This window comes from Dufourea novaeangliae, unplaced genomic scaffold, assembly GCF_001272555.1.
Source record: "Dufourea novaeangliae isolate 0120121106 unplaced genomic scaffold, ASM127255v1 scaffold177, whole genome shotgun sequence".
In the NCBI taxonomy this organism is placed as follows: Eukaryota; Metazoa; Arthropoda; class Insecta; order Hymenoptera; family Halictidae; genus Dufourea; species Dufourea novaeangliae.
Genome location: NW_015374070.1, coordinates 3,497,804 through 3,513,121, shown reverse-complemented (window position 1 = coordinate 3,513,121; position 15,318 = coordinate 3,497,804). Strand labels below are relative to the sequence as shown.

The 15,318-nt window shown below is 45.8% G+C and overlaps 1 protein-coding gene across 1 annotated transcript in view; it reads left to right on the top strand.

Moving 5' to 3' along the window:
- LOC107190350 (MOXD1 homolog 2) overlaps positions 1-15,318 on the top strand; it is a 196,327-nt gene that overhangs the window by 143,620 nt on the left and 37,389 nt on the right. Inside the window, exon 3 of the mRNA XM_015579144.1 lies at positions 1,411-1,560. Coding sequence (XP_015434630.1) covers positions 1,411-1,560 — 150 coding nt within the window. The remainder of the gene's footprint in view (positions 1-1,410; positions 1,561-15,318) is intronic.

The window sequence follows — 15,318 nt, the reverse complement described above, 5'->3', positions numbered from 1 at the left end:
GCCTCGAGAGGGTTAACTAACCCGGCCCTTGGTCCTCTCGACCGTTCAGCTAGGTGTGTCCTTTCCTGGGACGCGTTGAAACCGAGGAAAAAAAGCGACGCGGTTGAATAGTTTTCGTACACTCCTCTCTCTGCCCGTCGTCCCTAAATCGCCCACGGCTCGTAGGTCCTGATTCTGTCGCCTTGTTCGGACTCTTTGATAGTTTCTCGTTTCGGGAATTCGTGTGTCGTGAGAAATTGTCGCCACGTGACAGAGACGTTTCAAGGTCTTCTTGGTTTTTATGTTTAGAATCCTATTACATTGTATGTTAGGATTTAATCGTCTTATGAAATATCATAGACGCCATATTCTTGGGTTTCTGTTTGTAAAATTGAAGTGACGAATAATTATTAACGTATCCACGTTTTGTATTTGTCCATATGGGAGTTGTCGCGTCGCGAAGTAGCGATTTATAGCATCTCGACTGTCTAAATTGTTTTGTTGCCATTAGATACTGTGAGCCTGGATTTCTGGATAGATGCAACCCGTATTTGAAGACTTTTACTAAGTTTTAAGACAAAGGCTGATTCCAGGAATCCAGGTATAATGCGTAATGACAAGGACGGAAGGTTTCTTGGTTATTTTCCATCTTGCTTGGATATGACCCACCTTCAACCGACCAATTAGCTTTAAGGAAAGCATCGACAGCTTTTAGCCAATAGCAAGGACTCTCCCTCCTTCGTTGTTTGTCTCGACGTCACATCCAAATAGAATCTTTAGTTGAATTTCAAACATCGATCAGTCATCTTCTCTGTGTGTACATAGGTCACGTCACCTCCGTTACTCCGTTATTTATTTTCTTGTTTCAAGAAATCGTTATTTGTTGATTCACTAAGTATTTGTTCTCTTCTTTGAATTTATATTTTTGTTTATTTACGTGATAAGGATTCATAATTGAGTTATATACCATATAAGTATTAAACGTTTACTAAATAATCAAGAAATATTTTAAAACGAAGATAATAAAAAAATAATACAAGATATAGTGGGAACAGCACAAGAGAAGTTATAACTTTGGTCTGATACGAGCCGGACCTTACCATTAGAGGGTTATGTAACGCGTCTCATGCGACAGTTTTGAAGGTAAAACACCTCTTAAGTAAAATTACTGTTATTCCCTCCAAGTTCTCTGTATGATTATGACACAACAGTCGTATCCCGCTATTTAATAATAGGTTTTCTACGGGAACCTAAAACATACGAAGTCTGTATACCGCCCCGATCGGTGAATGTTCTGTGTCCCTTCAGAAAAACGACGGAAACTCGACTCCAAGAGGGAAAACTGGTCCCGCGACGTCTCGTACATTATCCTAATGTTTTTTACTGGTCGATTGGCGCGGAGTTTAACGGAAAGTTATTGCCCTTTTCCAGGACCGGCACGTGAAGGACGCCAGCAAAGACCCGGAGATGGACTCGAGCCAAGACTATACTCTGCTACTGGGTTACGAGAACAAAACGCACACGGTTCTCCGTTTCTTCAGGCGATACGATACGTGCGACCCACGAGACCTCAAGATCACGGTAGGTGGTTTGATTTATGTGGCCTTCCGCCGCGATGGATAATTTCCCGCTCGCGAAGTGCTTTTACACGGGGATCATTTGATGGATTTACGAGAAAAATTGATCGGCCGAGCGTGCGATGCCAGCCTCCCGGTGGGGTGGAATTATTTATCGCGGGGCTCTTTGGGAAATTGAACACTGTAGCTGTACTGACGTAAACTGATTAACCCGATCGCTAAAAACATTTCCCTTAATCATACTCTTTTTTTTTTTTCCCCTGTAACTTTACTGAATTTTTTTAATTACACTGGAGTTTCCTATAGCTACGGATCATTCTGGTTTCATAGCCTTAAATTCTAACTTTCAGTAAAAAGAAAACAGACTGTTGGTGCAGCTACAGAAAAAGTTTCCCTTAATTGCAACACGAAGATCGATAAAAGAGACAGGAAATTCATTTTTACGTTGCAATTAACTCGTATTAATCAGCACTTGTATGCGTTACTCGCGCTCGAATGCCAGCGAAAGTGCCCAGGCATTCAACTGTTCACGGTCGGCTAATCAGACGGGTGCCACGGTCCAGCGGATCGTCACGGGCGACGTGTGGGACGATCGGCTTGAACGTTTTATCGGTTTCGAAACGGACGGCTCGTTATCGCACGGGCGGTTCTCGTACTGGTTGTAGAACGCGCGCTCATGCGGCCCAGTTCTTTATTTCATCGATAATTAACTCAGAAGTAGATCGCATGATATAGCCGTTCGTTCGCCAGGGGGAGGCTGGGAGGCGCCTCGGCACGGGCTTAACTGGAAGAAAAGAGATTACGCGAAGTATTGCGATTTGCTCGAAACGGGCCAGCCTACAATTTATGGCTGCGAAGCGGGAGCACGAGCGCGCTCCCGTTGCACCGCTAAGCTTCGAAAGGGCTGGTCGCTCTCCGATAATGGCACCATTGATATGCAGTTAAGGCTTTCTACGTCTTGGAAATGCTTCCGAATACCTTCGTGAAAAGAACTAACAGGCAGGTATTTTCGATACACGAGATTTCATTAAGATACAAGAAATTATTATTATGGGTCGCTAAATGTTTTGATTGGTAATTGTTTAGAAATGCCTTTGACCGCTTAACAGAAGATCTTCGGAAATTTCCATTTGCCGTTCATTGAAAACAATTACAATTACAATCCACGTCCGTTGCTTATTTTCTGACCAAACGAGAAATTAAGATTTTTTCTTACGGTGAATTCTAGCAGTTTATAGGCACCGGATTGCATGCGTGGCAGCGATTGGGACTGAATTTGTCTAGGGAATAATTACACGGGTTACTGTTTCGTGTGTCAATATCATCCGAAGTCGTCGATATTAACGTCCCGCGGCGCGTACCCGAAACGGTAGCGATGAGTCGCGTCGGGCGAACGTTGAATATTCCCGTTCTGTGTACGCGTAAATAATCAACGCGTGCAGCGCAAATATTGGTCGGCGAAGTTGAAGAGAAACGTTGACGAAACTGTCGTATTGAATTTCGGCAGGGGCGACACGGTACGCGGACGAAAATACCGGAATAGGATTGCTTCGTTTGTGCGGTAATTACATGATCTTCTTTGATGGTGAACAGCTAATACAATAGTGTCAAAAGAAGCAAATTAATCATAGTATTGGCAATCAGTCTTGGATGGAATAATTTTGGTTCGATCGACTGAATTAATTGATTGTTCGTTTAGTTACTGATTGTCCAAGAAACTTATTTATTCATTTATATTAGAACGACGGTATGTGAGGTGCCAACTATTAGTGGTCAATGACCCGACACTGACGTCACGTGAGTGTCAACTGGCACTTTTTGGATATTCAAAGTTATTGATTTTACAATTGTAATTTTTTCATATTTTGTTAATTCTTGACAAAAAATTTACTCGTGGTAATCTCGGGTCGTCGATAATATCCAACATTATTTCATACGTTTACAATATGATCAGATATACAGTCAGTAATCTCAATTACTCCTTTCTTCAGGGAAGTTTGAATTAACTACTACAACAATACTCATTGCTGGAGACTGTAGGTATAACATCAACTGAGCGGTCGGCCACACGTACGCGCATTGTCAAGAAGCAGAGGCCAGGTAGCTGGGTCTCGCGTACATGTAGCCGACCGCTCAGGAGCCGCTGATTGGAGTTCGTTCAACTTCTAATATCTCGGCAATGGAGCTTCATATTACAAAACAGTAAAAGACTTTTCGATATGTATTTGCATAAGAAATATAGCTGTTACGGCTTGTCCAATCATTTTTGGACACCCTGTACACTATATTCCATTGCATTTGATGAGCACTATAATCTTCTTTTATAATCTCGACACGTTCTCTCGTGCAGCAACCACGTAGTAGGTAACCGAACTCCAGTTTCGCGACGTACGTCGACAACGAAAACACGTTAATTCTCCGGAATGACGGGATTATACGGATGAAGATTTCAGAATTCCGTTGTCGCGAGGCCCGATCTCCTTCACGTAGCCGCTAACCACGATTTAGAAGAAAAAAGAAAGACGGTCGGGGAGCTACCCCAGGTGATCTTGATCTCGGGGAATCCGTTACAGAGAAACTGTATGTCCGTTGCGGATGGTAGTCCCTCGCGGGTCGAGGGGACGTCCATCTAGCAGTTGAGTCATCAAAATAGTTGGGTGCAAAAATAAAGCGAGCCACCGCGGGGCCGAGAGATTCTATCTGGGACGACAAACGACGAAGTCAGCTCCCCTTTCCTTTATCTGATCGCGTGATGTATCGGTACCCTACATGATATTTTTACGTGTCACGTTCGCCCCGGCAGAACGGCAAAACCCCAACCTCCCCCCATCCTGCATTATGCCTCGCGAAAGGAACCGCTGAATCCGTAGAGTAGGGCCCCGAGATACTTTAAATGGGAGCCTCTGCGGACTCGGTGCATCGTACGTTCCTACAAGGTTATCGGTGATCGGGGACGCAGAATGTATGGCGAGGGCCACCCTTGTTTTGAAAAGAAAACCGTGGTGCCTTTAGCAGCTTGCTCCCGCGGGTTACAATAGCGCTAGATAATTCTCCGTGGACATGTATGTAGATAGTGAACTTTGAATGAATTCTGTATACGGAGTTTCACTTTCGAGGAGATCTAATTTAAATCCAGTATGTCATCGATTCTACCATTAACAGAATAAATGGCATAAAATGTCTACAGACTAAAGAGTCATAGAAAAAAATTGCACGTCGAAAGATATACACGTCACTTGCATATCTTTCGCGCCAAATCCGGATAATAATCATGACATGACCGATCAAAAGAGAGTCATACATCGTTAGTGGATGCTGTCGGGGAAAGATATTTTAAGGTCTGGCGTCAAATTCTCCGTCCTCCCTCGATGTACACGACAGTCTGACAATAAATCGACGTTTCACCCGATAAGAGACGAAGATCGAGCCAGATGAACACGGTGGTGGGGGAACGAAAACGAATTTGAAAAGCAGGCGTCGATTTCGCGTCAAATTACCGGTGTACAGACGGTGTTCGCGTGTATACGAGGCGGTGTACTCCGATATCGACCGCCATCGCAAATTCCCAATACAGGTCTCGGGCCGCTTTGAATCATTGTTATTTTTACCGACAATCGCAATCGAATTAATCGAATGAACATCAAATTAAGCGATGCTCCGTCGGTAACCGGCTTACCAGGATGGGGAGGAGTCTAAAGGGCTTCGATTGCATCTTAATATCGCGCACGGTCCCTCCTTCGGTTTAATATGCAGACAGTCTCATCAACGGTATGTGAAATTAAGCTCGAACTACGTCGCGAATGACACACAACCGCCAGGAACGGGTCTTGAGGTCGTATTCAGAGAGAGAGAGAGAGAGAGAGAGAGAGACAGAGAGCGTGAGGCTGGTTCTCCCATGCTTGTGTACGTTTCTCGTGTGCTCGTAATTAGTTCGTTAACGGGGGACGTGGAGGATACGCGTGACATCTCGGCACGCATTGAAATCTACATTTTTGATAATTAACCACCTCCGTCTGGGTGCAAATTACAAGACAGAGTTATGGAAACCAGTAATTATTTCGTTAGCTGGCGTCGAACGCAATCACACACGAGACGCAGGCCGGTCAGAGAATTTCAAACATCGGGGTACTTTGAGGCACAAAGGCGTTTCCTGCGTTTCCAGACCGCCTCAATTATTTTGGGGCATTAGTTTGGCGTACACGGTACCGCACGGATAATTGTCCCAATTGCTGTCTAGGGATAATTGTCCGAGAAGTGTTAACAGGACGTGTACACGGCTACGGTAGATTTTAGCAGTGGTTTCTAATTCGATACTTACCTGTTCTTCTTGTGTAAAGCACTTATATTTGTTATTACGCTATGACGATCAATGACGCCACAGTTACGCCATGCCAGAGTGCCAATTGTTAGCACTGATGTCACGTAAGCGCTGACTGATACTTTTCAGATATTCAATGTTATGCAATTTTCTAACATACATTTCAGAATCCATATTCTGTTAATTCTTGGCAGAAACAGAGGGCCACTGGTGAAAGTTATTCGCGAAACTAGCCAATTGTCATAAAGCTACTGCTAATAATATCACGAACGGCTGAAAAGCCTCGAAAATCCTCGGTTGTTTGAACCGTTCTGCCTTTTGGCAGACTCCAAGGCATGTAATTCTAGCCTGTTACCTTTTCTTCCAGTCGGATAGTATACACAGATACAGCATAGTCTCGACGAATTGCTCCCCTGCTGACTCTATCGGGCACGAAGAAATATTCAGCAACCGTGAGGATCGAGCATTGCCCCAATCCTTGCGTTTGTTCACGGTTCGCGCGGGCAACGCAAACATCCGTCCATCCTTTGCATCCGATAAATTTCTCCATACGCGAACGCGGTCCGCGACGTGGGGTCGCAGTCGGGATACTGGAAGTCAGCCGTCACCGGTGGCGAACTCTCGGTCTCTTTCCTCTGTCGGACGTCGACGATGGAAACCGCAAAAGTTCCGTGGTAACGCAGCAGAACCACGGATTCCCCTTTGAATCCGCGGAACAAGCCCGGGCAGAGGACTTTGTGGCCGAGTATTATGCAATCCGGGGGGCGGTGCTGGCAACGGAATCGACGTCACCGGGAGTTTCCACTTTGCAAGATTCGTGGTCCGGTTTTTCCGTGGGCCGTTGCCGTTCGAGCCGTCTCTTTTCCACGTGGAATCCTCCAGAGTGCAATTACAGGCGCGGAGGAAGGAAGGAGAATCGTTGGAGGCGGGTAGGGTACTTGGTAGGATAGGTGCGATTCCGTACGTATGTACATATTCGGGAAAGCGAATGGAAAACTGAGAAATTGAGGAGGGAAAATGCAGAGAAACAGAGGGTGGGATGCGGGGAACGTGGGAGGGACGCGGAAGGGTAGCAAAGGTAGCTAGAGGGATGGGTATACGCGGGAGCTCGAGGATGTGCACGTGAATGTTACCGGTAGGGAGATTGGTGTGCCTTGCAGAGGGGATTGGCTAGCTGACCCGGTTCTGCTTCTATTCCCTTCCTATCTGCAGCCGTATCTAGTTTACCACTTCACTTCCCCCCTGGCCGGCTCGCTGGCTGGCTGACTGGCCGGCCCTTTAGTAGCCAACGCGAACTTCCTGAATAAGGTCCCTCCCTCGGCACTAGAACTGATCGCTATTCCGAATGATTCAGTTCGGTGTAAAAGGAAAATCGAATTTGACCGATGCCTTTGGGAGTGACGAGGAGAGAGGGATCGGCCGTGGAAAGGGGGGCGGGAGGCGGTGGAAGAGCAACGGGAGAGTCGCCAGGTGCGCTGACGATCTTATTGGGTGGATCCGTATACTCGTAGCGCCGTAGCAGAGGGCGCCAGGGGGATTTCGCTGGAAGCTACTATCCGGAGCGACGGGAAATCGAATCAACGTGGAAGGAGATTCCACGGGCACCAGATTACATACGTTTGGAGACAATAATTGTCGGGAATTCAATTTTCTCTGTCACATTGGCCTCGGTTAAATGGTTGCGTCGATCGGTCATTTAGAGACTATCACGCGGATCGGAACGATTCACAGAGTTTCCTCGATTTTTCGGTGCGTGCCTTCGAAAAGATTGGTCCATTCGTTTGATTACTTTTAGTACCTACTTTTGTAGTCGTTTGCCCTCCGAATACGTAACCTTCTGTTCCAAACATACCACTCAGCCATATCCACGGTAAAATATAGTGAAAATGAAACAGATTAAGAAGTTCGTACTGATGTTGATCGATAAAGGGTTGAGACACGTTAAGTTGTCTCGGTTTACCGAACAATTCAATCGGACCGATTGCCCTATGGGCCACAATCATTTTTTTTTTCTACTTGCCTGGGGAGCTTTTCTTCCTCGATCGACGTTCCCTCGACAGACATTAGGGAAACATCAATCTAACCGAACGCGCAACAAAAGCAACCGCTTTTCCGCCAGTTCTCTCTCCGAAGCAATCGGAAAACAGAGACAAACATCACAGGGGCTGGAAGGGGGCGAGTAACTTCCAATTAAGAGGATGCCTGTTCGCCCCCTTCGTTTTTCGCGGCCGGCAATCTAGCCGTTGTCAACATGTTTGTTGAAGGGAGCCGGACGGGCGGGATTGAATGAAACCGGACAGCCTACCGCTACCCAGGGCCCGGCAACACTTCGGTAACTAATGACAGTTCGGAGGAAGTTCCACCATCCTCCCATCCCCTCCACCTCCCAAGTTTTCCAATCGGCCAAAAACTTGCGAACTGACATTTACGTAGAAGAATCCGGGGGTCCGCCAGACACCCCGGGATTCCCCGACGCCTTTTATCGACGCGGTCGCGGTGACGCGATTCTCCCGCGTCGGACGGAGCCACGATCAATCGGATCGCGATGCTTTCCAATCAGTTCGGCCTCCCTTTCATTTTCGGTCCGTAATGTTGCACCATTGAAACGACGCGATAAGAAATCGAGAGAAGTTTCGGAAAGTGGCGCGATTCGAGAAAACCGACCGCGAAAATTGGCCCCTTTTCCTTGGTCCCTCCCCCTATCCCTTGTCTTCGAATGTTTCCAATCTAGGAATCGAATTCCCTGCCCCGAAGACATTCCTGACTCGGTAATGCAGTCCATATTCGGGATGTTAGCGTCGGGGAGAATGGCTACAACCCGGGGAGGAACAGAGAAAATTCAAGGGAAGCTGTGGATATTGGCTGCCCGGAGAGAGAAATTGGAATAATTACGGCGGAACGGTGAAATTAAATTATCGAACTATTTTAGTTTTAATGAAATCGTTTAGCGATGAAATGGACCCTATCGGGGCCGGGTAATTTACCTCGTGTATTATTCAGCGGGAAGAACCGCCTGGTACAAATAAAAGTGTCGCCAGTAAATCGCTGATTACAACATTTTGCTTTTACCGGAGATGATTAACGCGGTCAGATGGAATTTGTGTCCGTGTTCTCAAGATTAAAATGGTTAGCTCCTTTTTGTTCCGAGTTCAGCGTTCCATTCGGAGAATATGAATGGGTGTTATCGGAAATACGTCTTGTTGATCACTGTCTACACATGCTTCCATATCCAAATGAAAGTTAAACGTATGTAACGCGTGCCATTTCGATTGAAATAGAAAAAGTGTATAGTATTGTATCCCAAAATTCCAGCATTAACTACTCCTCGACCGAATATTCCCAACAAATTCGCTCCCTCGGAAACAATTGCTTTCGGATCGACGGCCAAGTTTCAGGATGGTAAACATTCTCAGACGGTTGACCGACGAAAAGTGTAATTTTGTTTACGTATTACCCTGTAAACATTCAGTTTGTGATTGTATGAGGACTTGGCCATTAAACTGGGGGGGCAGATTAGTCGAAGATTAAGCTGTTGGACACGTTACTGGCCCTGGCTGCTGGAAGAAACTTCCTTCGGAGGTTTCGTTACGGAAAGCTTCTTTCCTTCGCGAGCGCAAAAGTTATCGACGGTACGCTTCGGGCTAAATTGGATAAGCATTGCGGGAGGGAGGGCCATAACTTCTTCCCCCTCTGGTGAAATGATGAAAGTAAAATGGTGCGGAAAAAACGGCCAAGGTACCAGGGAGAGTCCCCGAATAATTTTTTATCGGGTTCGAGCACCTGGAAATCTCTTCTCTCGTGGACGTCGACTGGAGATCGCGGCTACATATTAGTCTTTATAAATGTGACGGCGACTCGTAATTTTATTCACCACGCCGCCTGAAGAATGGCATCTGGAGGGTGAGAGCGAACTCGTGTAAAATTCCCTGAAAGAAATTCCGAGAGCCTTTGAAAATTAAAGTTTATTATGTGACCCCATTAAGAAAGTGCCCGGTCTGAATTAAAGTTGAAATTGTAGTTCCGTAGGAAATAGCAGGGAGATGTAATTCAGTGTTCAATCGTTCTGCTTGAAATCAACCTGCAGGAAACAGCTGATATAGCTTCTTCTTTCCATTGGAGATTCGAAAAAGTGTTTATTTATGTTCTTCACGAGTTTTAGTGATATTTTCACTTAATGTCAGATGAATCTGTTACAACTGACCATGTACGGGATTCCATACCTTCCGTTTTCGAATTTACAATACGCGGACTTCGGAATAATCGCGATGTCGATGTTACATTTCCAAAAAAGGACTCGTTCCACGGCACTCTCGCCGGCCCGATAAACGGCATTACCGTGTATAATGCGAAAACGCCGACACGCAGGTACTACTCATGGTCGGCAAAGGAACAACAACAACCGGCCGAAATTACTTTTTACTGTTCCACACTAATTTCGTTTTACAAAAGAAAGTGGGTCGATGTGGAAACCTCGTTAGCTCGGGAAGGACGAATCGAGAGAAAAGCTTTATGCATATATAGATATAGCTCTGTACTGCGGTAGATCAATATGCGGGCGGACATATTATAAGGATCACGTCCAAAATATGTCTGCACGACAGATACGCATGTGCGATTCGAATGGATGGGAAACACTGAAAATTAAAAAGCAAGAGAGGTATGGATATTTACCAAAAGGAACCCAAACATTTCCACCGGCGAGCCGTATCGATGGATGTTTGTAATTCGTCGAAATAAAAAATCACAGATTTTTCAAATCGCAGAGTACTGAATTTTTCTCTCCTTTAATTATTTTTTTCATACTGTATATTTTTTTACGTCTCCGTCGTGATTCTCTCGTGCTATTTTTCTATTTTTTATTCCATTGTTTACATACGCTTAGCGGCGGAAGCGACTTCTTGCAACCCGCGAAATCAATTAACGATTTTACGAATCGGGACAAGCGAATAACAATCCGACTGGTTGTAAAGTTGGATTAAAAGTAGTGGTCGTCGAAGCTTCCAGTCATCCCCAGTCGCACTGGTTTATATACACGGGAACAAACTCGACGCTATTAAATCGTACCACCGTGTATTACAAAATCGGCCACGGAGCTTAACTGCTTACACCGAAGCTTAAATTAGGTGGCGTTCGCTCACAAGCTCGCAACAGCGTTAACCAATTTTATCGTGGCCGTTAGACATGTAAATTAGCTGCATACAAAATAAGCTAATGTAAAGCGGAAGCGATCGTATTCAGGGGGTGGGTGAAGGGGTGGAAGGGGGGGGGCGGCTGCCGCGCCGGAAAGGGACGTTCGATGGAGAAAGAGCTGGTCATGCAATTTTAAGCCGCGTTCTTAACGGTAGTCCGTCGCACGCATTTTGCAAATCAGTCCTGTATCGATTGGTCCGTTACTGAAAGCTCTTGCACATTCTCCATTTGCCATTCAACCTGGTGGCTTTGTTCATCACGCGACACCTTTTTGTGTATATACCAGAGATGGGCAAACTCATTATCTAGATAAAAAGTTTCGAATAACGAATAAAAGATAAAAAAGTATTTTGTCATTTGTAATTGTTTAAATGTTGAAATTTCAATTTTTATATTAAGATAATACTTCTTTATGAATGAATCGACATTTCTCGAACAATTATTTAATCTCATTAACTGTTTAAGACTCAAGACGACACCCTTAGATACTGCTGCTTTTCACTGTGTATTATTCGAATAAAATTCTGCCCAACTCTGATACGTACACACCATGGACAAGATCGCGATTTACGTACAGAATCTGTGGAGAGATTTTCTTTTAATATTTTCAGAAACTAAGGTTTATGAACTCGATTTTTATCGACGAATCACGAGCATATAGCAGTTTCTTTTAGTAAATATGAGGTTCTTGCATAATAAATGTAGTGTTTAAAATCGGATGAACTTCTCTCGAAATGAAGATTTTTAATCCAAACAATTTCCAAGACATTTATTCTCTAACAACCGAATAGTGGAAGATACTTTCCGGTTGACAGAAATCGTGCGATACGAACGAAAACTCTCGACACCGTTGTTTCTCGTCATCGGCATGGAAATTACCGGGTAATCGTTTGATCCCACAGCGGGATTTTCTTTGCCGTGGGGACGGGGACGAATATTGAATGCGGACGCAAAGTCCCCCGTGGCTGTGCATGTTCTTTATTGAAACACCGAATGGCCAGATTAAGGCGGGCTTATAACGATTATGCGTTATGGCTCTGCCGAGGAAACAATTTCCATTATCATTAATTGCGGTTTTATATGCAAAAACGTGGCTGGGTCGACCCGGGGAGGGCGCGCGACCCGGTTTCGCCGTGTCGGCCACTTTGGAGACTGCGAAACAGAGAGAAAAAAAAAGAACAGCAACAACGGCGAAAGGAGGTAACGGGAGAAAACTGACGGTGGTGTGTGGTAACGTCTCACGCAATGAACAGAGGGCGACATTAATCTTTCGAAAGCTGACGGGGTTGTCATAGTCTTACCGATCGCGATCGCTGACCACCATTAATAAAACTGATCCCCGCGAACGATTTCACTTGCGCGGCCCGGAACGTATATGTACACACACCCACCATCGCGGCATCACTTCAAAGTCACACACGGAAGTTTATAGTTCGTAACGAGGTTTACCTAGGTTCCGTGCGCGGAATGCGATTATGATTTATGATCCATCAGAGGGGGGTCAGTAATCGAACGGCCGAAAGCAATTTCGTTCCGTTTCTTTCGTGTCGGCGGAATTCCTTATCGAACGAAAAAGAAATTTTCATTCCATCGGGTATTACTGGTGAAATCGCGTGAATTTAATTTAATGAAGAAGCAATTTTTTTTTCTTCGATAAAACTTCGATCTGATAATCGTATGAGTCGGTCGATACCGCATGGCGTTTAACTTCGAATCTTCTTTTTATCGGTTCTATCGGTATCGAGTAACCGAGCCGCAAGAGTAAAATAAAAACGGCAGCGTCCAGATGATCGCCACGTGCGCGGCGCGAGGATGAAAGAAAGAATTCATCGAGGAAGGAAAAAACGTTTCCGGGCCGTGGCTGTTCGAAAGAGATAGGGTCTGGCCATATGGAAATCATTTATCGATCGCGCAGGCTGCAAGATGAAATAAAAACGTCTAATGGTCAAAGACCGTTGAATAAAAATAGAAAGAATTGGTTCTTCTCTATTATTATTCCTGAAACGGTATCGAAGTTTCAGGAACTGTCGGGCAAAGTTTGTGGTTTGATTTTGCCTTCACCGGTCGCGGATATCTATCGTTTTGATAACTACCGCAGCCCGATCGATTAAGTGTTGGCTGAACGTTTAAACTGTCCGATCATCTCGACCCTAAATGCCAGCTAGGAAATACCCGTTGGCAGCGATAATGCAACTATTATGTCTGCGGCTATGCTTGCGAATCGGAGTTGGCGCAGTTAACAGCCACCAGATATTGCAAGTTAATTTAAACTTTCACCGGCACGCCCGCCGGCTCTCGGCCTCGTATTCTCGACGAATTCTTTCGGTCCGTGTGTACAATAGACATATATATACAGAGGCGCCATGCAGAAAGTGTTCACGTTACAATTTACCCTTGGTTGCCTGTTTATCACGGTTCGCCGAGACGTTTTAATTTCAAGACGATCTTGGGCGATCAACCGCTCCTCCCATCGCTGATCCAGTTTCCTTCGCGAGAGACAGACGTATCGCATTAACGAGAGAACCGGTTGCTCGAAACAGATTTTTGCCACCGTGGGTTCCCGTGCATTAATTTAATCCCCCGACCGGGAGTAATCGCGAACCATTCGGGACGAAAATGTAAAAGAAAGTCGAGCGTTGCAACGTTTCACGTGTTACCCTACCTACCAGATTGCCAGTATGAAATGTCACCAGTCGTTCGCTGTTGTTGTTCGACCTGTATCGCCGCGTGGTCTCGGGCCACCGACGATTACCGCTTACTTTCAGCCCTTAAACTACAAGCCTTGTTCGTTCTATCACTGGCTCTAATTTTCTTTCTCTTGAACAGCCCCGACGCGCCAGAAGCCGTAATGTAGCAACTAAAGCCGACGCGCAAGTGGTACCTTATCCCGGGAGTATCTGTTAACAAGCACATGTCATACCGGTAGAGTGGGAGCAGTTGTTTGAGTTCCGGTCAGGTACGTCCCTGGAGAGGAAAATAAAGAAAGATAGAGTTAGTGGTGCGCGAGGTGAACGACGAAGATATATTTTTTAATGTAATTGAATTTCCCAACTATCATCGTCAAGAATTGGATCCTTTTTTCTTTATTACTACGCCCTCATTCCCCCTAGGGGGTAACCTTCGCGATCTGACTCGTCAGGAACCAGAGGTCAGAGGTTAGAATACACTGGGCTCTTTCTCTCCAGGTTTATCAAATCTCCGAGATTCCAGTTGCTTCTCCAGGTTCGTCACGTCAACTCTGTTCCACCAACAAATTGCCCGACGTACCGTGCAGCGATACCTAGACGGTAAAACTAACCTTACCCCGGGGTCCTTCGTTAATCGCGACCAGCCATCTTCCCCGTGTTCTTGTTACCGTACGGGAGGGGATGCTCCCCAAGCATTCGACTAGACTCTAATGATCGTAAATTCCTGGCATCGCGGGGATCTGGGACGACATTCGAGTTCCGGTCATGTCGCAGCCACCCCCGTAGCGTGTGAGAGAGGGAAAGATACCTGACTGGAGAATAGACGGGGGCAATAGTTACCCATGACTTCCCCTGTGATACGACCTGCACATCCCACACGTTGAAAACTGCACTTTCCACGTTTACCCGCAACCGTACACGTGGATAGAGTTCGCGTTGAAGTTTCGCGCGTTACTTCCCAATTCTCATCTCCACCGGCTTCGAACTTCTTCCCTTGCCTATTTCCTTCCGCCCAGGACGTTCGGGTTTGACTCGTTCGAGCGTTTCCATAGGACGATGTCATAGCCAGGAAGATTGCGTTTACATATCTCCTCTCTGTCTTCTCGCACGGCGTACGACATATCATTCTCCTTCCATCGTTCTCTGCTTCTCCCACGATCTCTCTGTTCACTCCTCATGTACATATACACACATATGCACGTCCCCTGGTTCTCCTGCGGCGAACCATCCCCCAGAGCACACGGAAGTTAAACGAAGAGGTAATCCCGAGCAAATATCTCGGAATCAGCGATAGTTCAACTAAGTTACGGGTCACCTCTTTCCCCTGTTTCCGCACTAGCGTTATCGCGCATAATATATCGTCCTCCGCGAGAATATCGTATCAGCCGCCCCCTCCCGGCGGCGCCGCCGAGAACCGGCACGAGGCTTTGGGATGGACGTCCGACATTCATTTTCCAGGAATTTCAGAGACGATTTCGAGCTCTTTGGTTCAACATTTGCGATTAAATTCCGAAACTATCCTAATACTTTGAGCGCTGAGAAAAAAAGACAATTTGAATATTATTTG